Raw genomic sequence first — 25,788 nt, 5'->3', positions numbered from 1 at the left:
TGTCCAGGGAACAGCTTTGCTGTCCTTCTGTCCATCTGGGCGGCCAGGAATGAGCCCGTCACGGCTGTCCCCCACCGCAGCGCCCTCTCCTCCTGGATCCCTGTGTGTGTTGGGCAACGCTGGAAAGGAGGAGGCTTTGTGTCCAGGACCTGCACCCAGCTCTGGGCTTCCCTGACCCGGACCACCCTTGCTTGGCTGTGGTGCAAAGCCCTGTTTGCTGCGGTACTTCTGCACAGCTTTTGTCCGAGTGCTTGCCATCGCTGGGCAGAGGGGGATCCCCTGGCCTAGCAGCACGCCTGCAGGACCCCTCCGTGCCGCTCCCGAAGCAATGCACTGGCTGCAGGGAGGCAGCGCCTGGGATTTGTCCCCCTGCAAAGCGTCCCCAGCAGACGGGCAAACGTGCTGCTCCCACGGGGGGGCACGGGCGCACGGGTTCGTCCCGGGGTGGAGCGGCCTCGGGAGGCGCAGCGGGGCCCTGTCCTGTTGGGACACGACGAGGCAGGCTGCGGGCGCGCGGTGCTGGCGGGAGCTGCAGGGAGCTGCCCCCCCCCGCAGGGGGGGGGCACACGGAAACCTGGGCGTAAAGGCAAAAAATGCAGGCAAAAAATGCATGATGGTGGTTGCTGCTCCACGGCAGGGGAGGGCTGTTCTACAAAGTGCTCGTGTAACAACATCAGTTTTGGGGCAAGTGTGTTAGCACAGCACGGTTCCCGTGCCAGCCAGCACTTTAATGGGAAAACTCGCCCGTCTCGCCCCAAAACGTAGCGTGGGAAGCGTTGCGTGGAGCTAACAGGCATCTGAGCCTTAGTCTGCAGGCTTTTCCAGCACCTCCTGGTCGTGGAGGGTGTGGGGACGTGCGGAGCGGCCGTGTCCCCAGCTGGCTCGCTCCGACGCCGAGCTGCTCAGCAGAGGCTTTCGCAACCGGCTTCGGCAAAACCCCAGCACCCGAGGCTACGATTGCTCACATGTCCTGGCTTCAAGACGGGGCTGGCGCATGGTGCTTGGGGGGGTGGCTGCTCTCCCCCAGAGCCCTGCTCGCTCGCTGTCCCGCCGTAGCACCTGGGGGGTCCTGGCAGCAAAACCGATCTGGGAAAGCTGGTCTCGAAAGCACTTGCTGCTCCGGGGACTTGTTGCATTTCCATCCAGTGGAAATCTGCATTTTTTTCCTCCTCCTTGCTTTGGGTGGGAAGGAGTTAACGGTGGGGAGCAGCAGCAGCTGGCTGATGCGGGGCAGGGAGCGCAAGGAGCTCGCACCCACCGCTGGCCCGGCTCCCAGCCGGCTCCCAGACATGTCTGGGGGCTCAGGTGGGTCCCCGGCCCGGCCTCGTGCCCCCGGGGGGACGTGCCCACTGTGAGGGAGGCTGGCGCTCGGCAGAGGAGGGCTTGGCGTGGCCAGCAGCACGGCCACTCCTCCTTCTGCTCCGGTTTGAAGGCTCGGCGCTGGGGAGGAGAGACCGATGTGAGCACTGCGGGCGCCTCACCGGGGCTGAACTCCTGCCTCTGCCCTCCTCTCCTTCCCCCAGCCCCTCTGTTTCTCTTCGTGAAGCAACTGGGTTCGATTTCCCTTCCCCATGGCTCTGCACCGCCTGGGGCTTTTGCTGCTGCTGGCTTCTTGCTGCTCCTCCTCCTCCGAGGCGCAGCTCCTGAACTGGATCTGGGGCAGCTCGAAAACCACAGGAACCCCCGTGGCACCCAGCACTGGAGCCACCGCGTCCCAGCTGGCAGAGGCATCGCCCACCCCGAGCACGCCCCCGGGGACGGCAGCACGGCAGCATGACCCTGCGGCGGGGCACCCGGCCGCCACACAGCAGCACCAGGAGCAGGACCCCAGCACGGCAGTGCCCGCGGGCACCGAGCAGTGGGACAGGAGCTCTGCGGGCATCACGGTGCCGACGAGCATCGCGTGGACGGCCGCTCCCCCCAGCAGCACGCCATCCACCCACGTCCCCACCGAGGCCTCGCGTCCCGCAGGGACGGGGCACCCCGATGCGACGGAGCCGCCCCGGCAGCCGGAGGGGACAGGGGTGTCCCCGCAGAAGCCGGCGGCTGCCCGCCCAGGTAGTGCTCCTTTCCCTTTCTCACCAGGTGACGGTGCCCGCGAGCAGGCAGCGCCAGCCCCGGACCCCACGAGAGACGGAGCATCGCCCACGCCACGTGCTGCAGACCGCGCCGGCACGCGGAGCGGGGGACCCTCGGCGGCCCCCGGGCCGTCCCCTGCCGCTCCAAGCGCCGCCCCGCTGGGTGGCAGGGACCCAAAGCACGGCAGCAGCCAAGGCACCGGTGGCGGGGGGCTGGTGCTGGCCGGTGCAGACGGGAGCCGGAGCCCTTCTGTGCCCAAACAGAGGGCAGCCGGCGGTGTGGATTCTCGTCCTGCTGACACCACTGGTGCTCCCCACTTTGATTTACTAACCTCCACCCTGCGGCTCGCTGGCGGCGAGGGTCTTGCTTCTTCCTTTCCTGGACTGATGCCGGCGGCCGGGCGCTGCCTGCCCCTCCCGGCCAAGCTGCCCTTCTGCACCGTGCTGGGCACCGACCATGTCAGATTGCCGAATTATCTCAGCCACGGCAGCGAGGCGGAAATTCGGGCTGCTTTGCATGAGTGGGAGGGGCTGCTTGAGTCTCGGTGCCACCGCTACTTGGAGTGGTTCCTCTGCTTGCTCCTGGTCCCCGGGTGTAGCGCCTCTGTCCCCGTAACCCCCCCGCCGTGCCAGGGCTTCTGTGAGGCCGTCAGAGACCTGTGCTGGATGCACTCTGCCGGCGGGCGCCTGCCTCTGCCTTGTGACTCTCTCCCCGAGGAGGACGGAGGGTATTCTTGTGTCTTTATTAATGTGTCTGCAGGTAATGTGGCTGGGCGATCTCTGTCTGTGTGTCTGTCCCCCCCAAGCCCCCTCGGGCCAGCCACTCCTGGCTTTCCAGGGCGCCAAGGGATGCAACTGCCTCGTCTCTGCGGGAGGCTGCGGAGACCCCTGGCCAAAGCCTCCTTCCACCCACCTCGGCTTTTCCAGCTCTTGGGTGTTGGCTCCTCTTGCAAAGCTGAGCATCCCTGCCCTGTCCCCGGGCTGGTCCCCCATGCAGGGGGCCTGCAGAGCTCACCACGGGGGCTTCAAGGTGATCTGGGGAAGGGAGCACCAGGGCATCGCTCCGGGGCTGTGACCCCGCGTACACACCTTGGCATGCTTGCCCCGCTCTCCTGCAGCTGCCCCAGCACCTTTGCTTCGGAGTTAATGATTTACCCACGGCTAATGTTTGATCCCCCCTGCTCAGAAGGCACGAGAGGTGCTTTGTGTCCTATTTTCACCACAAAGTGGTTTCAAGCTGTGTAACTTGGCCAGGAGCTCAGGCCTCCTTCTGTGGGGGGAGAAGCCGAGGGTGGCAGCCTGGGGCTGCTCACGGGGGGGGGGGGAGGTCAGAAGGGATCGGTCGGAGATGAAAGCCCCCTACCACCCCTCACAGCTCTGCTGAATGAGGCTGTGTTCCCAGCCAGACCCCTGTGCCCTCGGGTGACGTCCAGGGGCGGCCGAGGCAGAGGGGTCCGGGCACAAGGGACGCACACATGGCCTTGGTGGCTGCCCGGGCTGTCAAAGCGGCTCTGTCTGTGGGGTGCCGTGCGATGGGGGAGCGGGGATGGAGGCGGCGCAGGCAAAGAGCGGCTTGGAGCATCCCTGGGACCCTTCCAAGGGCAACGGGAGCCAAAGCTCGGTCACCGTAGCCCGAGGCATCCCTGTATGATCCTGTGCCAGCACCACCAGCCACTGCAGTGGCATCCGGCAGCCTTTGGCACCCAGCCGGGCCACAGGACAGACATGTGGCCGGCTCCACAGCCCGCCGTGGGTGCTGGCAGTCCTCCACGGGACGGAGGGTGCAGTGTCTGGGCTCTCCAGGAATGGCTTTGGAAAAGGCACGCAGGTTTGGGGTTGAGATGGAGCTGCGCCTGGGGGATTTCCCTGCCTCCTCGCTGTTGGGAATTTGGGGCAGCCAGCAGGCACCCGACGGCACCAGCCCGCAGGCAGGGTCACGGTGCCGTGTCTGGCTTCTGGCTGCAGCACTTCCCGCGGCCGGGGCGAGCACAATGTCTCATTGTAGGCGGCGGTGCTGGGGAGCCCCGCGCTCAGGCTGGGGGGCGAGTGTCGTCCTGCTGGCCGAGGGACTGTCCCCACGCCCGCAGTGGGACAGGACCTGGGCGCGTGCTCCCTGGCCCTGGGCTTGCTCGCACGTTGCACGTGGGCAAGGCGGCACCCTGCTTCCTTTGGGAAGCTTCCTCGTGTCGCCTCCCAGCCAGGGCACAAGTGGCACGGTTAGAGAGGAGGGGGGATCCCAGAGATGGCTGAAATACCAAGGGAAACACTCTTGGAAGTTGTCTCGCTAACAAAAGCCTCTTTCAGCCTTTCCCCCCCACACACCTCAAGCCCCAAGGCAGAGGATGGGCTGTCTGCATGGCGAAATTGCAGCAACGGCTCCTAAACCCTGCGAGCCCGTGCGGACCCCCGGGAGGAAGCTCTGATTTCCTCTTAGCTTAAAGCTCTTCCGAATTTGGCTTCCTCCAGCCCGAGATAAGCGCAGTCCCTGCATCCTGGCGGCGTCTCTCGGCGCCGGGGCTGCTCCGTGCACATGCAGGGGTGGCCAGCGCCACGGGAGCGGCTTTCCTCGTGCCTGCGTGGAGCAACTCAAGGGTGGCTGAGGCTGGCGGAGAGAAAACGTCCCCCTGCCTCAAAAACAGGGAGTTTCTAATCTCCCTCCAGCAGGGCCAGTCAGCCCTGGCCTCCTGTCTTGGCAGCCACGGGAGGCTGGGGATGCTCCACTTGCACAGGTGCCCCCAGGCTTTGGAAGAGAAACCCAGGTATTCATCTCCTCCCACCATCCCAAAGGACATGTTTCCCTTCCAGGCTGGGCAGGGCTGGGCTGATTTCTTTTTTTTTTTTTTTTTTTTTTTAATATATTTCTATTTTTCAAAGAGCTCTGGAGGAAAATACTTGGCTCCAGAGCCGGGTGGGGGTTCCCAGCCTCCTGTGCATGCCTCTGCCCTGATATCCCCCGCCTGTGCTCAGCACGGGGAAGGAGAGGGGCACTGAATTGCCTCAGCTTCTTGCAGAGGCCCCTCGTGTCCCTGGCTCGAGAAGGGGACAAAATCCCCCGTCCTGGCTGGCAGCTTGGAGCCGGGTCCCATGCCGCAGCCCTTGGCCATTTTGGAGTGCGGGTGGCCACCGTGGTAGCGGCGAGCCCCAAACGGGGACGTGCACCTGGGAGCAGCTGTCAGATTTTTCTCACTCCTGGGAAATCTGGAGTTAAACATCACCGGCGCGCAGCATGCTCGCTCGCATCAAGTTGGCACCGGCCCGAGAGGTTGACATAGGAAGGGAGGAATCCAGCGCCCGTTGTGTGGGCGATGAGGATGTGTGTGCTGCCAAAACAACAGGAGTTTGCATCCAGGGGGCTGGCTCGCGCAGCCAGATGTTCAGCTGCGCCTGGTAGGAGAGACCGTCCTGACCAGAACTCCCCAAAGTGCCTTGAGAAAACGAGCCGGGGCAGGAGGCGAGCTGGAAATTGAGATCAGCTGGGAAGCCGGCGGGGTGCGCGTCGGCCCGGCCGCTTTCCCAGGCGGTGCAAGGGGAGGGCTGGGATTGTTCCCAGCTGCGGTGACCCTGCAGGGACAGGGCCATGAGGGGGTGGCCGTGACCCTGGAGCAGGCACGGGCATGCGTGGGCACGGGCGCGTGGCCGCACGTGCACGACCGCTTTGATTTTATCAGACCTGAGGGATACCGTGCGGCTGGAGAGCCAGCAGCGGGGACTGGGACACGTTTTGGGAGCTGCACCCTGACAGTGCTGGGGAGCAGCTTGAGGAGTGCTGCTGCTGCATCCAGTTTGCAGCTCTGGGGTGCACGGGAAGATGCCGGCTTCCTCTCTGCTCCCCAGAACCCCCCCTGCTCCGTTACGATGCACGTCCCGGTCCGTGGGTCGGTCCGTATGGATGTGCTGCCCGTGCCCTGGCACCACCCCATCCAGGGACAAGGTTGTCCATCTGGACAGCAATTCCTCTCGCTCCCTCGGGAAGATCCTCACTTGCTTTGGGAAGCTGAATCCGTCCAGGGAATGGGGCCAGGAGCAGGGTTAGCTGCTGGGGAAAGCATCAAAATGTTCCTCTGGAGACAGTGAGTGTCGGGGTCATCTCCGCAAGACAAGAAAAGTGAAGTAGCAATTAATTGGAAAGGGCACGAAATATCCTGAAAGTTCACCAGCGAGTTTCCTTTTGGCTGGATGGGACTTTTCAGCTCAGCAGCTGAGATGCAAAGCAGAGCCTGCGTGTCCCTTTCCTCCCTCGTCTCCAGCAGGCTGCGGAGCAGCAGCCCCGTGAGAGCGCGCTGTCTTCCTGGGGAGGAGCAGGTGGCCCCGCGCGGCGTCCCCAAGAGCGCTGGGAATGGGGGGGACCTGCCACGGGTGCGTGTCCTCGCCGTGCTGGTTATCACCGTCCCCTCTCCCTCCTCTTGCAGAGAACCTGAGCACCGAGGTCAGCCTCCTGGAGCTGATCGGAGACCCCCCGCCAGAGGAGATCCTCAAAATCTACGGCCCCGACAACAGCCCCGGCTATGTCTTTGGACCCAACGCCAACACGGGCCAGGTGGCTCGCTACCACCTGCCCAGCCCCTTCTACCGGGACTTCTCTCTGCTCTTCCACATCCAGCCCACCACCCCCCGGGCCGGCGTGCTCATTGCCGTCACGGACTCCTCGCAGAGCATCATCTACGTGGGCGTCAAGCTCTCGGACCTGCACGCGGGCAAGCAGCAGATCATCTTCTACTACACAGAGCCGGGCTCGCAGAGCTCCTACGCGGCGGCCACCTTCACCGTGCCCACGCTGCTCAACCAGTGGACGCGCTTCGCCATCAGCGTGGAGGAGGACGAAGTCGTCCTCTACCTGGACTGCGAGGAGTACGAGCGGGTCCGCTTCGAGCGCTCCCCGGATGAAATGGAGCTGGAAGAAGGCTCCGGGCTCTTCGTTGCTCAGGCCGGGGGGGCTGACCCGGATAAATACCAGGTAAGGAGGCCTTGGGTCACCCCAGCCTGCAGCTCCCAAGGACGTGACACCAGCCAACTGGCTCCTGAGACAGAAGGCGCTGGGGCTGCACCGTGGCATCCACCACGGCCCATGGCTTTTCCAGCAGTTTGCGGAGTCTCTTTGAGCCTCCACTTGGCTATAAATACCCGTCTGCTTCGGTGCCTGCTAGCTGGGCTGGTGAAATGGTCTCTCTTAGCTGGAAAAAATGCCTGGGCTGGAGCATATCTTTGCTGGCGGCTTTGGGCGGTATCTGCAGGAAGAGGTTTGAGAGCCGGGAGGGAAGGTGATAGCTCGGGCTGCAATTTGAGCACAGCTTGCGTGTGAGATAAGATTTACAGAAAGTGTGGGGAAAATGCATCTGACGTGGAAATCCCCCACAGCTCTTGGGGGGAGGAAGGCTGAGGACTGCACTCCTGAGCTTAACCATTGCCTTGGCTCACGACTGGCACCGCCAGGGCCTCGGAGCCATTAAACCGTGTCGGGCAGGGAGGCTGTGGAAAGGTCCCCGGGCAGGGGTTAATCATTGATGGGCTGGGGACCAGTGGCTCGAGTCGGCCCCCGAGGGGTCTCTAGAGCAACCTCCTGCTCTTGAACCTGCTGGGAGGGCCAAGCTGTGGCCACGGAGGGAATCACCTCCAAGCTGGAGGAGGTTTGGAGGATATGGGAGGTGAGTGTGGAAGAAAAACCCAGAGCAGAGCGCACTCGTGCCTTCCTAGCAGGTGATGTCTCTGCCTCGGGGAGGAGGCAGCCCGCAGAGCAGCCCTCCTGCCAGCCACAAGGAAGGGGAGGCTGAGGCTGAGGCCGGCCCCCGGGGTGTCCGCGGGGCATCTGACTGCCTCATGATGCCCAGCCCATGTTCCTGCAGCCAACAGGGCCAAATAAATCCTGCAGATGGAGGGCTTGGCCGCAGCGGGATGCCAGAGAAGAGGCCAGCCTGGAGCAGTGCATTTAGCATAGTGCGGGCTTGGTGCTGGTGCTTGGTGGGGACGAAAGGCTTGGGACAGAGCCGGGCAGCCCCGGGAAGAGCTCAGAGGCCAAACGGGTGGTGTTTGTTTGGGGGCTGGTTATGGTTCTCTATATTTTTATTTATAGATAGATAGCAGGCAGCCTGGCTGCGCCGCGACTGCCTACGGTTCTTGTTGTCTTAAACACCTCGTGCTTCCTGAGCTGCCTCTTTCCCGGACACGGCACGCTGTGCTGCCAGCAAGCCCCGGTGTTATTTTAGGTGTCTCGCCCAGAGACAAGGCTCCGCTCCTCTCCGACCTCGCCTCCCCTGGTGGGGTGGGTTTCTGCCAGCCGCCCTGCTGGGCTCAGAGCATCCCCACATCCCGTCCCAGCAGCGAGAGCCTGGGCTTTGCCTCGTGCCCTGCGGAGCTGCAGGGTCCGGCCAGAGCCCACGCGCCCCCCGGGGTCAGGATGGGGATGCTGCCCTCCTGGCAGCACGGGTAGCTCAGCTCTGGGGGCTTTTCTGGAGGTGACGTCCTTAGGGATGGGTTTGTGGAGGTCTGTTGTATAAATAAGGGGTCTGAATGCGCATGACGCTTCCAAACCCCAAATAAATGGTAAGGAAGTGGGGATTAGCCTAAGAAATACAAAATCAGATGGCAGCAGACGGGGGCTGGCCGTCATCCCTGGCTGGGGAGAGGCAAGGCAGCAAGGCCAGCTGGGGAAGGGAGTGCTCTGGCGATGGGGAAGCAAGGAGCACATCCAAAAGCCTCCCCAAAAAGCCTTGCTGTCCAGCTGCCCGGAGCCCGGCCGTGACCTCCCGGTGCTGGAGGGCTTTTTCCCATGGATGGGAGTCCGCAGCAGGGATCCGAGCCCTGCCGGCAGCACAGGGCTGGGGTGTGAGGGGCTGGGGTCAAGGTCGTGCGTGGAGGCACTGGATCCCGCAGCCGGCATGTCCCACCTCTGCTCTGGGGACACAACGGCTGTGTAGGGTGGTGGCAGGGCAGCCGGACCCCGTGTCAGTCCACAACGGTGTCTTGCAGGGTGTGATTGCTGACCTGAAGCTCCGAGGGGACCCACGGGCCGCCGAGCACCAGTGCGAGGAGGAGGAGGACGACGCCGAGGTGAGCATTGGGTGGCCACAGCCTCGGGGACCCTACCCCGTCCGGCAGGCTGACCAGCTCTGTCTCTCCCTGGGCAAACGCAGGCATCTGGAGATTTTGGCAGCGGGGCAGAGGACAGCCGCCAGCCCTCGGGGAAGGACGGGGTGAGTTGGCATTGCGCTCGGTGGCGATGTGCTGGTTGGCAAGGCTCAAAGCTGGTGTCCCCTTGTCGCCGGCACAGGGCGTCCCGGGGCTGGTGGATGCTGTCCCCGTCACCTCCCCGCCCGTGGCAGCAGACAGCGGCTTGAGGAGTGGTGCAGGCTCCCCACAGCAGGCAGAGAGGACCAGAGCGGAGGAGAGGCTGCGGGTCCCTGCAGGAGGTAACTCTGGGGCACCGCAGCGGCACTGGGGACACAGGAGGGTGGCCATCCCCAGCGGTGTCAGCACCCAGAGCATCCATGTCCCTCTCCTGTGTCCACAGGCGCTGGCCCCAAAGGAGAAAAAGGGGAGAAAGGCGAACGTGGCCTGAAAGGGGACTCGGGGACCGGTGGCGTCCTGGGGACGGGCAGCACCAAGGGCGAGAAGGTGGGTGACAGAGGTGCTGCTGGGGGCTGCCTGTCCCGCTGGTTTGCAGCCATGTGTCCACGTTTGACACCCATCCGTCTCCGTTTCTGTCCTGCAGGGGCAAAAAGGTGAACTGGGCACCAAGGTGAGCATTGCTGGGGGAGCTGGGCAGTGCTGCAGGGCGAAGCTGTGCCCGTGCCGGCTGTGAGCCCCAGGGGGCAGAGGGGCCGTGCTGCTGGGCACGGGCAGACGCCTTTCCCTCTATTCCCCAGGGCAGTGCTGGCTTTGGCTATCCCGGCTCCAAGGGCCAGAAAGGTGAGCCCGGAGAGCCCGGCCCTCCCTCGCGGCACACCGATGGTGCAGTGCTGGAGCCAGTCACCGGCCCCCCCGGCCCCACCGGCCCCCCGGGGCTGCCGGGGAAGGAAGGGGCCCCTGGCAGGGACGGTGAGCCTGTGAGTTGAGTCCCCAAGTCAGGCAGCCCCTCTCCTGGGCGCAGGGGTGGGGCTGCTCCCCCTTTTCCCCTGTGCACCCCACTGATCTCTCCTCATTGCCATCCCTAGGGCGATCCTGGCGAGGACGGCAAACCTGTAAGTAGGGGGGCAGAGGGGTGCTGCGTGGGATGGCCGCCCCTGCACCTCGCCAGCTGCTGACGCCCACCCTCTGCCCCCCTTTGCAGGGCGTGATGGGGCCCCAGGGGTTCCCCGGCACACCAGGAGAGCCTGGGCTGAAGGGGGAGAAGGTGAGTGACCGTGCGGGTGCTGTGCCCGTGCCCGTGCTGTAGTGGGTGGCCAGGCTGTGCTTGCAAACCACGCTCTCTCCTCCATCCCAGGGTGACCCCGGTGTGGGGCCAAGGGGCCCCCCAGGACTGCCAGGTCCCCCAGGACCACCGGGACCCTCCTCCAAGCAGGACAGGCTGGTAGGTGCCCGCGGGATGTGGGGTGGCTGTGGGGCATGGCGTGGGCATGCCTTGGGGCAGCACCCCTGCTCTGCTGGGCACCCTGGTCCCAGTGTTTCCCTGGCGCTTCTCCCCCAGACGTTCATCGACATGGAGGGCTCCGGGTTTGGCGGTGACCTGGAGACCGTGCGGGTGAGTGCGGGACCCCTCCTCGGGGCAGGGAGCAAGGGACGCCTTTGGCCATCGTCCCCTTCTTCTCTTACAGGGCCCGCGGGGGCCACCCGGTCCTCCAGGGCCCCCTGGCGTGCCGGGCTTGCCAGGGGAGCCGGGCCGGTTTGGGATGAACAGCACAGACCTGCCAGGACCACCGGGGCTGCCCGGCAGAGATGGGGTCCCCGGGTCCCCGGGGCTGGAGGTAGGTGTGGGGTGGCCAAGGGGGAGCCATCCCAGGGCCGCCCTGCGTTGGCCCCATGCTGAAGCCACCTCCTGGGCATCTTGCAGGGTCCTCAAGGTCCTCCTGGAAAAGACGGGATGCCTGGGCCACCAGGGCCCAAGGGAGAGCGGGTGAGTGTCCTCCATCCCATGACCCAGGATGTCTCTGCTCCATCCTCTGGCACATCTCCGGAGGCCCTGGCTCCCTCCAGACCCAGCGAGCCCTGGGCTGGGGATCACCAGCTTGCTGCCCTTCACACCCTCTTCTCCTCCTCCCCAGGGTGACGTGGGTGACCTCGGCCTGCCCGGAGCACCGGGACCCAAGGTACCGTGCCTGGGGCTGGCTCCTCTCAGGGGGGTCCCTTTGCAGGGATGCTGTGCTGGGGGCAGCCCGTGCACGGACATGGGGGCCGCGGGCACGTGGGGTCTTCTCAGAGCAGAGCGGTGCTGGGGCTTGAGGGCGCAGGGAGCTGCTGCCCAAGTGGTGCCATGGGCCAGAGGGATGCCTGCGAGCCTGGCACGCGGGGACGGGCAGAGTGCCCACACGGACAGTGTGCAACGGGAATGTAACACAACGCAGGGGTGCATGCGAGTGTCCCAGCTCGGTGCTGAGTTCACCCTGCTGCTGGGGCAGCGTGGAGGGAAAAAACAGAAAAAAAAAAAAAATTAAAAAAAGCATTTATGAATTTAGACGAGCCTCTGGTGGCCACTGTGCACATTGCACAGGGACCTGGGCAGCCAGGCTGAGGAATGGCTGCTGCGTGGGGAGGGCTCTGCGGGCTCCCATCCACACCCTCCTCTTCTTTCCTCTTTGCAGGGCAGCAAGGGAGACACGGGGCCAGTGGGTCCCCCGGGAGAGATGGGGTTAGCTGGCCTACCCGGGCCCATCGGACCCCGAGGGCAGCCAGGCCCCCCGGGACCACCGGGGCCACCGGGGCCGGCGTACGAGGCCGGATTTGTAAGTGCCAGGAGGGTTCAGGGGAAAGGCGCAGGGTGGGAGGAGGGGGACAGGCACGGCTCAGCCCCTTCTCCTGCCCCAGGCCGACATGGAGGGCTCGGGGCTGCCACTCGCCGCCGGCTCCCCTGGACCGCGTGGGCCCGATGGACCTCAGGTAACATGGGGCCGTCGCGCCCCTTCCCTCCCCTCCGACCATGCTGGCCACCATGTGCTCACCTCCCCTTGTCCCTGTGTCCTGCAGGGCGTGCCAGGACTGCCGGGGATCAAGGGGGAGGTCGGCAGCCCCGGGCAGCCCGGTGTGCCGGGACCGAAGGTAGGAGCGGGATGCCGGGGGAGGCGTTTGGGGATGCCAGGGGGTTGCTGTGCCTGCATCTCGCCCCGTCCCGATGCTTGTTCCAGGGGGACACTGGCATGCCCGGCGTGGACGGCCGCCCTGGCCTGGAGGGCTTCCCCGGACCGCAGGTAGGAGCATCCCCCCGGCCCCGTCTCCGTGCAGATCTCCGCTCCCAGCAGCCAAACCCCCCTGCCTTCAGCCGCTGCTCTGCTCGGTGCCCACCACACGCGGGGGATGCTCGCGCTGCTCCCGGCCCCGTCCCCATCAGCTGGCGGACACTGCCCCAGTGCACCCCGTCCCCCGAAGGCGCCGCCTCTCGGGAAGCTCACCCACGCTCCCTTCTCCTTGCAGGGACCCAAAGGCGACAGAGGCAGCCCCGGTGAGAAGGTAGGTGCGGGCTTGGCGCCGCACTGCCGATGGGGCTGGTGACTGGCAGCCGGCGCGCTGACCCTTGCGTCTTCCAGGGCGAGCGAGGCCAAGATGGAGTGGGGCTGCCCGGCCCCCCCGGCCTGCCTGGCCCCCCCGGACAGGTCGTCTACGTCTCGGGTGAAGACGTAAGTCATTCCCACGCCTGGGGGGAGCTAACACCGGGGAGAAAAAAAACTAGGGGGACCTCTCCTGCAGCTCTGCCCATGCTGCAGGCTGGGCTCCAGAGCAAAGGTCTCATTAAAAAAAACATTTTGACTGTTTTTCCAGAGGTCTTTGGCCGCTCTGCCGGGCCCGGAGGTAGGTACCTCACCTCCCCGCTGCCCGTAGTGCTGGGAGGGCTCCATGGCTGGCCTGTTCTCACCTGTGTCATTCCCCCCGCAGGGCAGGCCGGGCCACGCCGGCTTCCCGGTGAGTTGGGGGACACCGCAGCCAGCAGTGGGGCAGCCCCCGGGGGCCAGCTGGGGCTGGGGCAAGCACCCAGGGGAGCGGTCGGGGAAGCATTCGCCCAACTCGTCCCTCAGGGAGTAAGGCAGATGAATGGAAATAGGCCCTGCCGGAGGGGAACTGTCAGCCAGCAGAGAAGCTGAGAGCCAAAATTCATGCGAGCTTGAGGGCACAGTGAGGGACTGATGGCTGGCAGCCTGCTGGCATGAGCCTGACCAGCCCTCCTTGCCAGGCGTTTGTTCCAAACCTCTGGTTACCGATCCTGCCACGCTTTTGGTGTGGCGGTCCCAGAGCCAAGCCGAGCCCCACGGCACACCCCGGGCTGAGCTCCAGCATTATGGGGGAGGCAGGCGTGGAGGTGGCAGGGCAGGAACAGCCGTCGCTGGGTCGGGTCTGCTTCTGGTGGCTGATGCCCCCTGCTTCTCCGTGCAGGGCCCGGTGGGACCAAAAGGGGACCAGGGCTCGCCTGGCTTGCAGGGCTCCCCAGGGCTGAAGGTAATGGTTTGCATTCCCCCATCCCTCTTGAGCCCTGGCATTGGTGCCGGTCCATCCATCTCCCCTCATGCCTCCTGCTTTCTTGCAGGGAGAGAAGGGAGAGCCCGGTGTCATCATTAGCCCCGACGGGACCATCGTTGCTGCTAATGTGAAAGGAGAAAAGGTGGGTGTGCTGCTGAGGGGCCAGGCGCGTCCCTGTGCCGCAGCGCGGTGCCGGGTGCTCCTGGGGCAGTGATAATTCCCTGTCTGCTGTCCACAGGGGGAGCCAGGGCTGCGGGGACCCATGGGCCCGTCTGTAAGTCAGCGCCGCCGTCCTCCTCGTGCCCTGTGGGAGGGAAGGGGCTCCTCCCGCAGCTCTGAACACTCCTGTCCTCTCTCCTCTTGCTCCAGGGCCCCCACGGACGAGCAGGGCTGAAGGGAGAAATTGGCTTTCCAGGCAGACCTGTAAGACCCGCTCCTGGTTTGTTTGTCCCTGCCTCTGGGCCACCGCCTCCTCTACCTTGGTCACCCCAAAACACCCCCGGCCCGCTCCCCGTCACTTCTGCAGGGGGTGGTGGGCTCGGAAGGAAGCGCCTCAAGGGCAGGGGCACCAGCAACCCCAGGACGGGGACGGGGACAGGGACAAGGCTGATGTTTTGCTGCTCGTCCGCAGGGGCGTCCCGGCATGAACGGGCTGAAGGGCGAGAAGGGCGACCCGGCCGACATCAGCGGCATGCTGAGCCTGCGGGTGAGCGCGGCTGGGCTGGCACAGGGGCTGTGGGGGGAGAGGGGACCGAGAGGCTGGCTGGGGGGCTGCGTCCCTCCAGCAGCGGGCACACGCATGCCTGAGCCGCTGTCCCTGCCCCTGCTGGGCTGCTGGGTGCTGCAGGGCACAGCCGCAGCCCGGAGCGGGGACCTGTTGCACTGCCTGCTTTGCAGGGCCCTGATGTGTCTTCTCTCCTCCCACAGGGTCCCCCTGGTCCCCCAGGTCCCCCCGGCCCTCCTGGGCCTCCTGGCAGCGTAGTCTATGACAGCAACAATGTGAGTAGTGCCACCGTAACCACACGGCGGGGGCCGGCTCACTGTGCCATGGGCTCGGCGCTCGCCACCCCTATCCCGTTGTCACACGGAGGGGACACGCTGGCAGGGAGGTGGCTGTCCCTGCAGCTGCTTTCTCTGCATCCCCGCAGGCTTTCAGCGACGCCAGCCGTCCTGCACTGCCGGCCTTCCCAGGTAAGGGGGTGTCTGCACCCCAGCACCTCCCAGCAAAGCGTCCCTCTGTCAGGGCAGTGGCCTCGATGCTCTGAGACGTCCTCTGAGACGGCATCGCCCTTGTGCTCTTGGCAGGTTTCCACCAGTTTCCAGGGCAAAAGGGAGAGAAAGGAGACGTGGGTGCGCCAGGGCCCCCAGGTGAGTGACACATCCCCCCGGGCAGAGGGGTGGCAGGCAGCTCGTGCCCACACCGCCGCTGCTCTCTGTCTCCCCAGGCCAGTTCCCCTACGACCTGAGCCGCTTCGGCGCCAGCCTGCGGGTAAGGCCTTCTCCCCGTGCCCGCTGCTGGGGTCCCCAGCCATTCGGGGCTGTGGGCTGTTCCCCGGCCACTCGTCCTAAGGACACGCTGTCCCACAGGGTGACAAGGGGGAGGCAGGTCCCAAGGGCGAGAAGGGCGAGCCGGGCGGCACCGCACTGTATGGCCCCAGTGTCATGGGGCCACCAGGGCCCCAGGGCTACCCGGGCCTGCCGGTGAGTACCCCACGTCCTGCCGGTGAGTGCCCTGCACCAGGCTGGGCAGTGCCCCACGGCACAGGGAGCAGCAAGGCTCTGGGCACTGCACTGTGGGGGCGGCACCCCCGGCTGCTTTGCTTCAGGGATGCTCTCTCGCACCACCTAGGGTCCCAAGGGGGACAGCATCGTCGGGCCACCAGGGCCTCCCGGACCACAGGGACCCCCCGGCATTGGATACGAGGGGCGTCAGGGCCCTCCTGGCCCTCCTGGACCCCCCGGGCCACCCTCCTTCCCAGGCCCCCACAGACCAGGTGAGTGCCTGCCCCACGCCCCTGCCCACACCCAAGGATGGGGCAGCCCATCCCCATCTCACCTCTCTTTCCCCCAGCTATCAGCATCCCCGGCCCCCCCGGACCGCCGGGACCCCCTGGACCGCCGGGCACCAGCGGGACGTCCCTGGGGGTGAGTGGGGGCTCTGCTTGGGGCGGGTGGCAGCAGGCAGGGGCTGGCCATCCGAGCCATCTGAGCGCCCGGTGCGTTGTGCCCGCAGCTGCGCGCCCTGCCCACCTACCAGGCCATGCTGAGTGCCGCGCACGAGCTGCCCGAGGGGGGGCTCGTCTTCCTGGCCGACCGGCAGGAGCTCTACGTCCGCCTGCGCGGGGGCTTCCGCAGGGTCCTGGTGAGTCGGGGGACGGCTGGCACCGTGCTCAGGGGGATGCTTGGGTGCTCATGCGGTGGGGGTGGCTGTGCGCTCATGTGTTGTGTCCTTGCAGCTGGAGGAGCACACCCTGGTCCCCAGCTCGGCACTGGTGAGTCCCCTGTCCCTGTCCCCACCACATCCCCCATGCTGGGGTCTGGGGGCAGCACAGCCCCTGAGCGCTCCGTCCCTCCCTGCCCAGGACAACGAGGTGTACGACAAGCCGCCCAGCGTCCACTACGGGGGGTCCCAGCACCCCCTCCAGCCCCGCGGGCCCCTGCACCCCCTGCACAACCATAGCCCCCCGCCCACCGCCCGGTCATGGCGCGGGGACGAAGTGGTGGCCAACCAGCACCGCCTGCCCCAGCCGCCCCTGCTGCAGCAGCACGAGCTCCTCAACAGCTACTACATCCAGCGCCGGCCGGATCCGGCCCCCGTGGCCGCCCACGTGCACCAGGATTTCCAGCCTGCTGTGAGTGCTGCCGGTCCCACGCCCCGGGCTGGGAGGCGATGGGACTGGACGTGGTGTCCCTCATGCCTGCTTGTCCCCCTTGCAGCTGCACCTAGTGGCCCTGAACACGCCGCTGAGCGGCGGCATGCGCGGCATCCGGGGCGCCGACTTCCAGTGCTTCCAGCAGGCCCGGCAGGTCGGGCTGGCCGGCACCTTCCGCGCCTTCCTCTCCTCCCGCCTGCAGGACCTGTACAGCATCGTGCGCAGGGCCGACCGTGCCACCGTGCCCATCGTTAACCTCCGGGTACAGCCCCGACCCCTTCCCGAAGCCCCTCGCCACATCCCCTGTGCCACGTCCCTCCTACGTGGCGCCACAGAGCATCCCAGCATGGGGCTGCTGGGAGCCAGGGGTCGGGGCTGCGGAGGTCCTGGGATGGGCTGACCCCCAATTCTGCCCCCCAGGACGAGGTGCTCTTCAGTAACTGGGAGGCTCTCTTCACCGGCAGCGAGGCCCCGCTGCGGGCTGATGCCCGCATCCTCTCCTTCGATGGCCGGGACGTCCTGCGGGATTCGGCATGGTGAGTGCAGGGATGGGGCTGCTGGCACAGTGCGGGATGCAGCCATCACCCGCTGCAGGCAGGCAGGCAGGGCGGCAGAGAGGGTTTGGAGCAGGCACTGGGTACCGCATGCTGCATCCCACTGCAGCCACCCCTGGGCACCAGACACCCCGTGCCGCATCCCACTGCGGCCGTCCCCACAGGGACTGGCTGGGGTCCTGGCTCTGAGGCTGGGGACCGGCTCCAGCTGCAGCAGCCTCACCCCCCTCTGCCTTCCAGGCCGCAGAAGAGCGTCTGGCATGGCTCGGACGCCAAGGGCCGACGCCTGCCTGAGAGCTACTGCGAGGCGTGGCGGACGGAGGAGCGCGGCACCAGCGGGCAGGCCTCCTCGCTGAGCTCGGGCAAGCTCCTGGAGCAGGCGGCCAGCAGTTGCCAGCACGCCTTCATCGTCCTCTGCATCGAGAACAGCTTCATGACCGCTGCCAAAAAATGACCCTGCTCGCCGAGCGCTGCACGCCTCCCTGGGGAGGGGCTGCTCCCCGCCACGCTCCTGCCTTCACCCCCCAGACCTAAAGCCAAAGAGTATCGCCATCGCCGCTGCCCCGGCCCGGCGGGCGCTCGCCTCCACCCCTGCTGATCAGGGCAGCCATGGGCTGGCTGCCTTCCTCTTCCTCCTCTCGTACACCACTTCTCTTCTAACCCCTGGTGTTTAACCACTGCAGCTGTATCCTTGTGTCAACCGCCCGCTGCTCCTCCCTGCCCAGATGCTCTTTTTGGGGAGGCTGGGTGGGGAGGATACGCTGTAGGGAGGTTTCGGAGATGCCGTGCTGTGTGCCTTGCTGGGAAGCCTGGGGTGGGGGGGGCTGAGCCCCCCAGCCCCACACCGTCCTCACCAGGAGCTGCATTGCCGGAGCTGTGGCATCTCCTGCCAGCCCAAGGAGGACCCCAGACGTCCCCTCCCCAGGCGAGGGGCTGTCCCCTGGCAGAGGTGCGGCTTCCCAGCAACTGTTCTTCTTCTGCAGTCTCCATCCTCCCCTGGTAAGGTCCTTGCCAGGCAGCTCCGCACCTCATCATCCTCACCTCTATCGCCCATTCCTCACCGGGCACGAGGTGAACCCTGGGGGTCTGGTCCCCAATATCTCCCCCAAAGCTCCCCTCCGGGCCCCCTCCCCACTGCCACCCCTGCACAGGGCCAGGGTCCCGTCCCCTCCATGCGCCCTTGGGACTGCTGGCTGCGCCCGTGCCCCTGCCCCGGCTGCCTCCGGCTTTCGGCACAGGTCAGCAGGGGCCGGGGGGTGCACGGGGCCACGGGGCAGCCCCCCAGCCGGGGCAGCAGCGGGGCAGCCCGGCGTGCCCTTGGCCTGTGTTTACATGCGTTTGCGTGTGTGTGCGTGTTGACCACATGTGGTACCGAGGCCAAACACCGCGAGCACCCGCCAGGCCACCGGTGTTGCACCCGGGGGGGCTGAGGCGGAGCAAAGCCAGTTTGCTTTGGTGTGGGCAAATCCAAGGTGCTAAAAAAAAAAAAGAAAGAAAGGAAAAAAAAAAAAAAGATAAATCTGTAACTAGCTTTTTATTATTGTATGGAAATTATTACCATAAAAGCTGTGTGAGTCACACGGCCTCTATTTCTTACAGTCTACTGTATTTTGTGTAATTAATGCAATTTAAAGCCTGTGGATCTTTATATTTTTTGTCCGTTGTGTCCCATAAACCATTTTCTAAAGGCACTGAATAAAGAAACGTTATCCTCTTGTAGCCTGGCTCCACACAGCTCTGCAGGACGATGGGGAGCTGGTGCCCGGGACCCCCTGGACCCCCACCGCTCCCCTCGCGTGGTACCTGGTGGTGCTGCTGCGGGCACTCTGCCTCTGCTCTGGTCGTGTTTGGGGCCTCAAGAAGAGGTGGGAAGAACAAACCTCGGGGCTTGTTGCTGGCTCTGCACTATGCCAGCATCCTCCTCTGCACCCAGCTCTGGGCAGCACAGCCCCCGGCCCCAGCTGGGGCAGAAGGTGGGTCCCTGCATCCCCAGGACCACCAGCGCAGTGGGAGGCGAAGCACACGCTGGTGGTGGTGACACTCATTTACCGAGCCATGACCCGCTGCCAGGGCCAGGCGCCATGCCAAGGGAGCCCGTCCGTCCGTCTGTCCATACATCTCTCCATCCGTCCTGCCTGGCTGGGTGCTGACGCTCAGGCTTCCGTGGCATCTGCCTCCGGGCTCTTCTCCTGCACCAGAGCCGTGGCGGGGACCGGCTCTGGTGGCTGCGCGCGGCAGCTGTGCCGGATGCCCACGACGATGGCCACTATCAGGTAGGCTGCTGCCAGCAGTGTGAAGTAGCCAAAGTACACATAGAACTGCAAGAGAGCGGCACCTGCAGCGAGCCCCAAGCCTCCTGCGCCCCTCCTCCCCCGCCATGGGACCCCTGCCCCCTGCAGTGCCCTACCTGGGGATGCACGGAGAGGCCCAAGCCCCTCTTGTCGGCCACGATGATGGTGATGATGGTCTTCAGCACCGTACCAAAGAAGGTGTTGACCCCAAAGACGAGTGCGCAGAGCTCTTTGGAAAGGGAGGCAGCAATCTGGAAACTGGGAGATGCGGAGGGCAGTGAGCGCTGGCCCGGCCACCAGTGGGAGGTGGCAGCAAGAGCCGGCCCCCCACGCACCCCAAAACCCTCCCAGGAGGGGTCGGGGTACCACGCACATGGCGATGGGCACCAGGAACTGGTAGGAGCCACGGAAGAAGACGTAGGCAGCGTAGCACAGCCAGATGTTGCTGGTGGTATTCATGAGCATCAGCAGCCCCGCCTGGACGGCCGTCACCAACCCGATCACCAGCGCCGACCACAGTGCCCAGCGGATCTTCACATGGCCGGCCACAAAGGAGGCGATGGCCCCTGGTGGGGGGACACGCACAAGGGACACCGTGAGCTCCCACCCGCAAAGGATGCTGCTGCCGCGTCGTGCTCTCAAGCCTACCGCTGCCACCTCCCCGGTACTACACTGCATAAAGCAGTGTTAAGACCACCTTCCCCAGGGGATGCAGCAGGATGAGGGTGCTCCCACCCCATGTCCCCCCCCAGCCCCAGTATCCCCAAGAGGACAGCATACCCAGCAGCGTGGAGGCGGCGTCCACCCCGCCGTTGTACACCCGGCGGTTGTCCTTGGCCGGGTAGATCTCATTCCAGAGGATCTGCACGTAGTACAGCACCAAGTAGTAGCCGGCCGAGTTGAAGACCCACCAGCAGGACCAGAGCTGGAGCTGGGACTGCTTGGCCAGGGCGCACACCTCCCGCAGCATGCGGCACAGCACCATGTCCCGCCAGCCCCCCGCCGCCCCGCCGCCGTCCCCCCCGGCCATCTTGTCCAGCTCGGTGGGCGCAGCCCCGTTGCAAGCCCCCTCGGGCCGTTTGAAGAAGAGGCTGCGCTTGGGCCGCTCCAGGAAGAGGGTGAGGAGGAAGCTGAAGGTGACGAAGCCCAGGGAGACATAGTTGAGGGTGAGGAAGCGGACGCCGCCCAGCGTGACGCAGAGCTGCCCCAGCACCGAGCTGGTGAAGACGCCCAGGAGGACGGCGGAGCGGGAGTAGCTGGCCATGCGCTGGTAGCGGGATGGGGCGACGAGGGAGAAGATGTAGGAGGAGTAGGCGATGCGGGCGGCCATGGTGACGCCGTAGAAGAACTCCATCAGCTGCATGGCCAGGACGGAGGTGCCCAGCACCAGCAGCAGCCAGATGGAGATGTGGCTCAGGCTCTGCAGCACCAGCACCGGCTTGTAGCGCAGGTAGTCCGTCAGCAGGAAGATGGGCACCAGCACCGCCATGTAGGAGTAGCTCAGCACCGGCGTGATCACGTTGGTCACCTGCGACACGCGGAGGGAGGCTGAGCGTGGGGCGCAGCGCCACCGGGCAGGGGACGTGGCCCCGGTGGGTGCCGCCGGCCCGGAGGACAAGTGCGGGGCTGGGGCCCCTCCTCAGCAGGAATTTGGCCCCTGTGCGCTCAGCCAGGGGCTGGGCTGAGACCCGGCCCCCTGCAGCGCCAGGAACACGGTGTTCCCACGGCGGCTGGGAGTGGGGCCAGCACCGCTTGGCAGGGGGGATCCTGGCCTAACCCCCTCGCTGCCAGAGGCCCCGGCGCTGCCCCCTCCCTGACCATGCACCTTGGGGTCCCCCCCACCCCCAGCTGGCACGGTGGGGGGACACCCAGCCCCGCAGTGCCTCGGCTCCTGCCCTGCCAAGCTCCTTGCACCCAAAAAGCTCTTTCCAGGCGTGCGGGGGGAGAGCAGCCACCCAACCCTATACCACCGGGCATTCTCCAACAGCACAGCTCGAGCATGGGGCTGACAGCTGCCGTGGGATGTCCTCGGCACCCCGGTCAGCTGGGGGGATGCTCTGCCTAGCCCCTGGGTGCCCATGGCCGAAAAGGGGTGCGCTGGGGGGAGAAGCACAACTCACCTCCTCCCGTGTGAAGTTCTTGTCGGGCTCCAGCAGGTAGGGGGTGATGAAGCTCTCCCCGGGCCGGATCTGCGTCATGAACCCGTAGAAGCACAGGTAGAAGACCTGCAGCTTCCAGCGCTGGTCCGGCGCCATCTCCGAGGGCAGCTTCTTGCTGTCATCCTGCTTGGGCATGGCGGCGGTGGTGGCGGCGGCAGCAGCGGCGGCGGCCCGGGCTGCTCTGCGGTGGGACGGCAGCTCTCGCCCCGGCACTGTCATCTAGGCGGGCGCTGCCGCGCCAGGCTGCTCCTCTCCGGCCGCACGCACTCCTCGGCACATCGAAGGACACGCCGCCGCAGCTTCTGGGGAGAGAGCAGCCTTTGGCACGGGATCAAACTCCTCCGTAATAGTAACGCAAATAAATAGCACTACCTTATCTCCCCGGGAAATGTTCTTCAAACAACGGGAGCCCGCAGAGATCAAAAAAACCCTTTATTTTTGCAGGAGGAGGCCCTCCCATTCAGGCGGTGTTTTCAAAGCACGCATAAAGATCTGACGGATGCACGCGTCGCGCTGCTCCGCAGTGGGGCTGCCCGTCCTCCCCCACCCACACCACCTCCCTTCTCTCCTGTTTTAAAGACAGGGGGGGTTTGCCCCCTCCCCAGAGCAAAGCTCCCCTTTGGGCCGAGCTGCTCAGCACATTTTCCCAGGGGCTGGGGAGGGCAAGACGGCCGAGCGCCAGGCTCAGAGGCACAGAATGGGCAGTGCCAGCCCCAGCCAAGCACAAAATAAGTGCGTTAACGTGTGCCCGGCACGGGGCTGCCCGTGCTGTGCGTTAGCTGGGGCTTTAGAGGCGCCGGAGGCAGGCGGCATCCCCTGCCGCGCGCGGTGCCTGCAGGCACGCCAGGGTGCGATGCTCAGGCCATCGGCAGCGGCCAGGGAGAAGCGAGAAATGCCCTGGGGCTGTCACGAGGTTCACGGTCTGATGGAGGATTAAATGCTCAAATCCCTGAATCTGGCAGTGGGAAGGCAGGAGGCCCGATTAGCGGTCACGGGATGGGGCTGGGGGAGGCAGGGCCCTGGACGAGTGTTCAGGCTGTTGGAAAGCACGTCCAGGAGCTGCTTTCCCAGCCAGTCTGTCCCCAACGAGCCCACTCGCTTCATCCCATACGGCCCCACAGCTCCCCACTGCCCTCCTGTAACACCCCCAACCCCAAAACGCCCCTTCCCTGCCTGCTTTTGTCTTCCCAGACATGGGATTTTGCTACTTATTCATCTTCACCACAAACACCTGTGGTTCCCCTTCCTTCCGGCCTTTCAAACCCAGACAAGGGAGGAGATGAGCCAAACCGAAAAAGATGAGGGGCCTGCAGCTACCGGGGGGGGGGGGGGTGAGGTTCCTTTCCCCTCCTCGCCCCCCCAGCAGACACCGTGCTCAGCCGGAGCCAGCCCCACGCCCCCGTGCCCTCGCAGCACCTCTCCCTCCCTCCCACGCCTCACCGGCAGCACTCATCGCGCGATAAAACCCACATGCCACTGGACCAAGGTCTACAAACCCGATGACCTGCGAATTGTGGAACGACCGACCGTGGCTGCTGAAACACCCTGGCCCCAAACACCCGCGGGCCCGCAGCCCGTCCCAGCCCGTGCCGCCCTGCGCAGCGAGGCCGGGGCTTGCCCCGCTGGAGAGGTCCCGACATCGGCACCGGGACTCGCCTGTCAGCCGCGTTCCTGGGGGTTTCCAGTGCCGGTGGCTCAGCATCGTGCCCAGACCCCACAGCTGTGCAAACAGCCCCTACCTGCCTCTCACACGGGCACACGCAGAGCCCGGGGTACGCCGTTAATCTGAAGCAGACGCAGAATTAGGAAAACTAAGCCGGCGGCATGACAAGCCCTCGCTTGCTGCGGCACGCCTGCCATTCCTCGAGGGATCAGCGCTGTTTCCTAAGGCCCACCCGGCACCCGCAGCCCAGGGAGCGGGGCTGGGGCTCGCAGCGCGGCGCTCCAACACCCGCAGCCCTCCGGAGCCCGCGCCACGCCGCACTCGGCGGGACGGAGACGGAGAGGGCAAGGGGCGAGTGGCAAAACCCCCCGCAGCGCCCGCCCCGCGTCCCCAGCGCCCGGCCAGCCTGGACTCTGCCCCGGCTCGGGCTCGTCACGGCGCTGGGCTGTGGATGTGGCCGGCCACCGCCTCCAGCACCCGCTACCCACCCCGCGGGGCTGCTCCCCCCTGGGAGCAGGTGCTCCTTGCAGGGGCTGAGCTCCATCCAGGAGGACGCTGGTCCCCTCGCAGCCGTGTCACCGTCCCCGCCGGGATGGCAGGACACACGGACACCGCTCCGCGCAGCCCCCAGCCCCGGCTCCATCCCCCACCGCCACGCACAGAGGGGGCCCGCGGGATGCTCCCGGCTCGGGGGACCCCCGGTAGCCCCCCGGAGCCCTCCCCCGAGCCAAGCGGCTCTGCCCGCAGGTGCAGGGCCGGCACGAGTCATCGCCCGGTGACCTTGGCCGGGGGACAAGGGGGGCGCGGGGGGCACGGCCCGGGGGGACCTGCGCAAGGGGAGAGGGGAAAGCTCCCCAAAAAAACCCCGCCGAGGGAACCCCTCTGGGGCGCTCCGTTGGGGCAGGGGGGCTCCTTTGGATAACGGGGGGATTTGGGGTGCGCGAGGGAGAGGAGGGCGATGGGGGTACTCGGCCGTACCTGCGGGGCGGCGGGCATGGGGGCGGCAGGGCCGGCCCGCTGCCGCCGGAGCGGGAGAGGAAGAGGAGGAGGAGGAGGAGGAGGATTTGGGGGTCCCTCAGGAAGTGTAGTCGCGCCCCATGTGCGCGGCGGCGAGGGGACTACAAGCCCCAGGGTGCAGAGGGCAGGAGGAAGGGGAGGAGGAGAAGAGAGGAAGAGGAGGAGGAAGCAGGAGGGGAGGGCTCCGCTATCCCCTCCCCGCCGAGCGCTGTACCCGGGCCGTGCCGCCCACCCGCCGTGGCCTCCGGGCTGCGCACGGCGTATCGGCAACCCTACAAACGGGGCTCTGCGCAAAGCCCCATCTCTGGTAGCATCACCCGGAGAAAGGCAGAAACGGGCATTTCCCAAACGTCGCTCCCCGCATTGCCAGCCTGCGGGACAGCTCTGCCTGCGCTGCTCCCGCACGGTGCCCGGCACATGGACGAGTCTGCCCCCAGCAGCCCCCAGGGGCATCAGTGGGGTGAGACCCGGGTGCCAGCACAGCAGGGACCGAACCGTGGCCCTGCAACGGGCCCGGAGGCAAGAGCACGCTTAGAGGCAAACGAGGAGGAGGTGGCGACCCCCAGGAGCAGGACCCGGGGCTGGTGGCCCCCTGTGCCCCCTCTCCCGGGACGTGACGCAAGAGAGAGCTGGAGAGCATCCTCCCGCCCGCTTCCCTCGCAGTTACTCTGCCAGAAGCAAATGCGACCTGACAGGCCTCGGCTACTCTGCTGAAATATTTATACCCCTGCACCCGCCTGGCAGCACCGAAGTGGGGTCCCAGTCTGGGCATTGCTGGTGCTACTCAGCCTGGGGCGGGGTTGGGGCAGACCCCCTTGTACCCAAGGGCCTCCCATGGGGACATCCCAGTAACCCCTGCTAAATTTAGTTGTCTACCTTTTTCCCCTCCTTTTCTCAGCCAAACTGAGCCGGGATGTGTTGTTTAGGTGTGGGACGAGCCGGGTGGGTGCACTCCCTGCTGGGCAGCCCCCGTCCCCTGCCCATCCTGTTGGGGCCGTTGGTTATTTGTAAGGGCCGGGTCCCTCCCTTGGGTGGCATCCCTGCCCGTGGCAGGGGGTTGCAGTTAGATGACCTTTACGGTCCCTTCCGACCCGAGCCGTTCTGTGATTCTTCCGTGCTGCAGGACCTGGGATCAGGAGCCCCTGGGTGCGTGCCACCTGCACCAGCTGGGACACACCAGCACCTTGGGGACACTGGTGGGACCCCCCGCAGCACCGCCCGTGTCCCCCAGCCACGCAGCCCGGTGGCCGGCTCTCAGCAGCATCGCCCCACCACCAGCAGCTCCCCGGGGAGCGGGGGCAGCCCCGGCTCCATCAGCACGGGTCAGCACCCCCCGGGAGTGAAGGGCCGGCGTCCCCCGCTGCCCTGCCGGACTGCCGGTGGCGGTCCCCGGGCGGCAGGGAGGGGAGGGCCGGGCATGCAGCGGGCAGGCAGAGCGGCAGGACGGGGGGGCTCAGCTCGCCGGGGTGGGCAGGGCCTGCGGGGCCGGGCAGGGCGCACCCAGCTCCCGCTGCCGCCGCGCTCGGAGCCAGCCCCGCCGCGCCCGGCGGCCTCCCCC

The 25,788-nt window shown here is 66.1% G+C and overlaps 2 protein-coding genes across 6 annotated transcripts in view; one reads left to right on the top strand and one right to left on the bottom strand.

Annotated features, from left to right (window-relative positions):
- COL18A1 (collagen type XVIII alpha 1 chain) overlaps positions 1-17,642 on the top strand; it is a 30,903-nt gene extending 13,261 nt beyond the window's left edge. Inside the window, exons 1-41 of one of the 2 annotated variants that reach the window (XM_035331620.1) lie at positions 775-2,058; positions 6,488-7,032; positions 9,042-9,122; positions 9,206-9,265; positions 9,343-9,481; positions 9,589-9,686; positions 9,784-9,810; positions 9,938-10,117; positions 10,226-10,252; positions 10,342-10,404; positions 10,495-10,581; positions 10,699-10,752; positions 10,826-10,975; positions 11,062-11,124; positions 11,273-11,317; positions 11,810-11,950; positions 12,033-12,104; positions 12,192-12,263; positions 12,350-12,412; positions 12,636-12,671; positions 12,749-12,838; positions 12,981-13,010; positions 13,095-13,121; positions 13,590-13,652; positions 13,741-13,815; positions 13,912-13,947; positions 14,043-14,096; positions 14,305-14,379; positions 14,601-14,672; positions 14,822-14,864; positions 14,979-15,041; positions 15,119-15,162; positions 15,261-15,374; positions 15,523-15,667; positions 15,745-15,818; positions 15,907-16,035; positions 16,130-16,165; positions 16,256-16,525; positions 16,611-16,808; positions 16,967-17,082; positions 17,341-17,642. In XM_035331620.1, the coding sequence (XP_035187511.1) occupies positions 1,572-2,058; positions 6,488-7,032; positions 9,042-9,122; positions 9,206-9,265; positions 9,343-9,481; positions 9,589-9,686; positions 9,784-9,810; positions 9,938-10,117; positions 10,226-10,252; positions 10,342-10,404; positions 10,495-10,581; positions 10,699-10,752; positions 10,826-10,975; positions 11,062-11,124; positions 11,273-11,317; positions 11,810-11,950; positions 12,033-12,104; positions 12,192-12,263; positions 12,350-12,412; positions 12,636-12,671; positions 12,749-12,838; positions 12,981-13,010; positions 13,095-13,121; positions 13,590-13,652; positions 13,741-13,815; positions 13,912-13,947; positions 14,043-14,096; positions 14,305-14,379; positions 14,601-14,672; positions 14,822-14,864; positions 14,979-15,041; positions 15,119-15,162; positions 15,261-15,374; positions 15,523-15,667; positions 15,745-15,818; positions 15,907-16,035; positions 16,130-16,165; positions 16,256-16,525; positions 16,611-16,808; positions 16,967-17,082; positions 17,341-17,554 (4,458 nt within the window). In that variant the 5' untranslated portion in view covers positions 775-1,571 and the 3' untranslated portion in view covers positions 17,555-17,642. Of the gene's footprint in view, positions 1-774; positions 2,059-6,487; positions 7,033-9,041; positions 9,123-9,205; positions 9,266-9,342; positions 9,482-9,588; positions 9,687-9,783; positions 9,811-9,937; positions 10,118-10,225; positions 10,253-10,341; positions 10,405-10,494; positions 10,582-10,698; positions 10,753-10,825; positions 10,976-11,061; positions 11,125-11,272; positions 11,318-11,809; positions 11,951-12,032; positions 12,105-12,191; positions 12,264-12,349; positions 12,413-12,635; positions 12,672-12,748; positions 12,839-12,980; positions 13,011-13,094; positions 13,122-13,589; positions 13,653-13,740; positions 13,816-13,911; positions 13,948-14,042; positions 14,097-14,304; positions 14,380-14,600; positions 14,673-14,821; positions 14,865-14,978; positions 15,042-15,118; positions 15,163-15,260; positions 15,375-15,522; positions 15,668-15,744; positions 15,819-15,906; positions 16,036-16,129; positions 16,166-16,255; positions 16,526-16,610; positions 16,809-16,966; positions 17,083-17,340 lie in introns of those variants that run through there. The other variant, XM_035331621.1, reaches the window with a different exon arrangement.
- Positions 17,643-18,615: 973 nt separating this feature from the next.
- On the bottom strand, positions 18,616-24,358 carry SLC19A1 (solute carrier family 19 member 1). Of its 4 annotated transcripts, XM_035331625.1 has the most exons (8): positions 23,294-23,459; positions 21,923-21,944; positions 21,732-21,852; positions 21,512-21,701; positions 20,172-20,919; positions 19,765-19,957; positions 19,508-19,649; positions 18,616-19,418 (listed from the first exon to the last, which is right to left on the bottom strand). In XM_035331625.1, exons 3-8 carry the CDS (start codon positions 21,767-21,769, stop codon positions 19,254-19,256), a joined length of 1,476 nt encoding a protein of 491 aa, XP_035187516.1. In that variant the 5' UTR covers positions 21,770-21,852; positions 21,923-21,944; positions 23,294-23,459; the 3' UTR covers positions 18,616-19,253. The 4 variants fall into 4 exon arrangements, with proteins under 4 accessions (XP_035187516.1, XP_035187514.1, XP_035187515.1 ...); XM_035331623.1 differs by lacking the exons at positions 21,923-21,944; positions 23,294-23,459 and adding an exon at positions 24,192-24,358; XM_035331624.1 differs by lacking the exon at positions 21,923-21,944.
- Between the last annotated feature and the right edge of the window lie 1,430 nt (positions 24,359-25,788).

Source organism: Oxyura jamaicensis, chromosome 7, assembly GCF_011077185.1.
Source record: "Oxyura jamaicensis isolate SHBP4307 breed ruddy duck chromosome 7, BPBGC_Ojam_1.0, whole genome shotgun sequence".
Classification (NCBI taxonomy): domain Eukaryota; kingdom Metazoa; phylum Chordata; class Aves; order Anseriformes; family Anatidae; genus Oxyura; species Oxyura jamaicensis.
This window is presented reverse-complemented; position numbering and strand designations above follow the sequence as displayed.

Coding starts and splice junctions, on each gene's coding strand:
- SLC19A1 (XM_035331623.1), bottom strand. CDS start 21,769: ATGACAGTGCCGGGGCGAGAGCTGCCGTCCCACCGCAG. Junction 20,920..21,511: donor AGAACTTCACACGGGAGGAG/GTGAGTTGTGCT, acceptor CGCGTGTCGCAG/GTGACCAACGTGATCACGCC. Junction 19,650..19,764: donor TTCCTGGTGCCCATCGCCAT/GTGCGTGGTACC, acceptor CGCATCTCCCAG/TTTCCAGATTGCTGCCTCCC.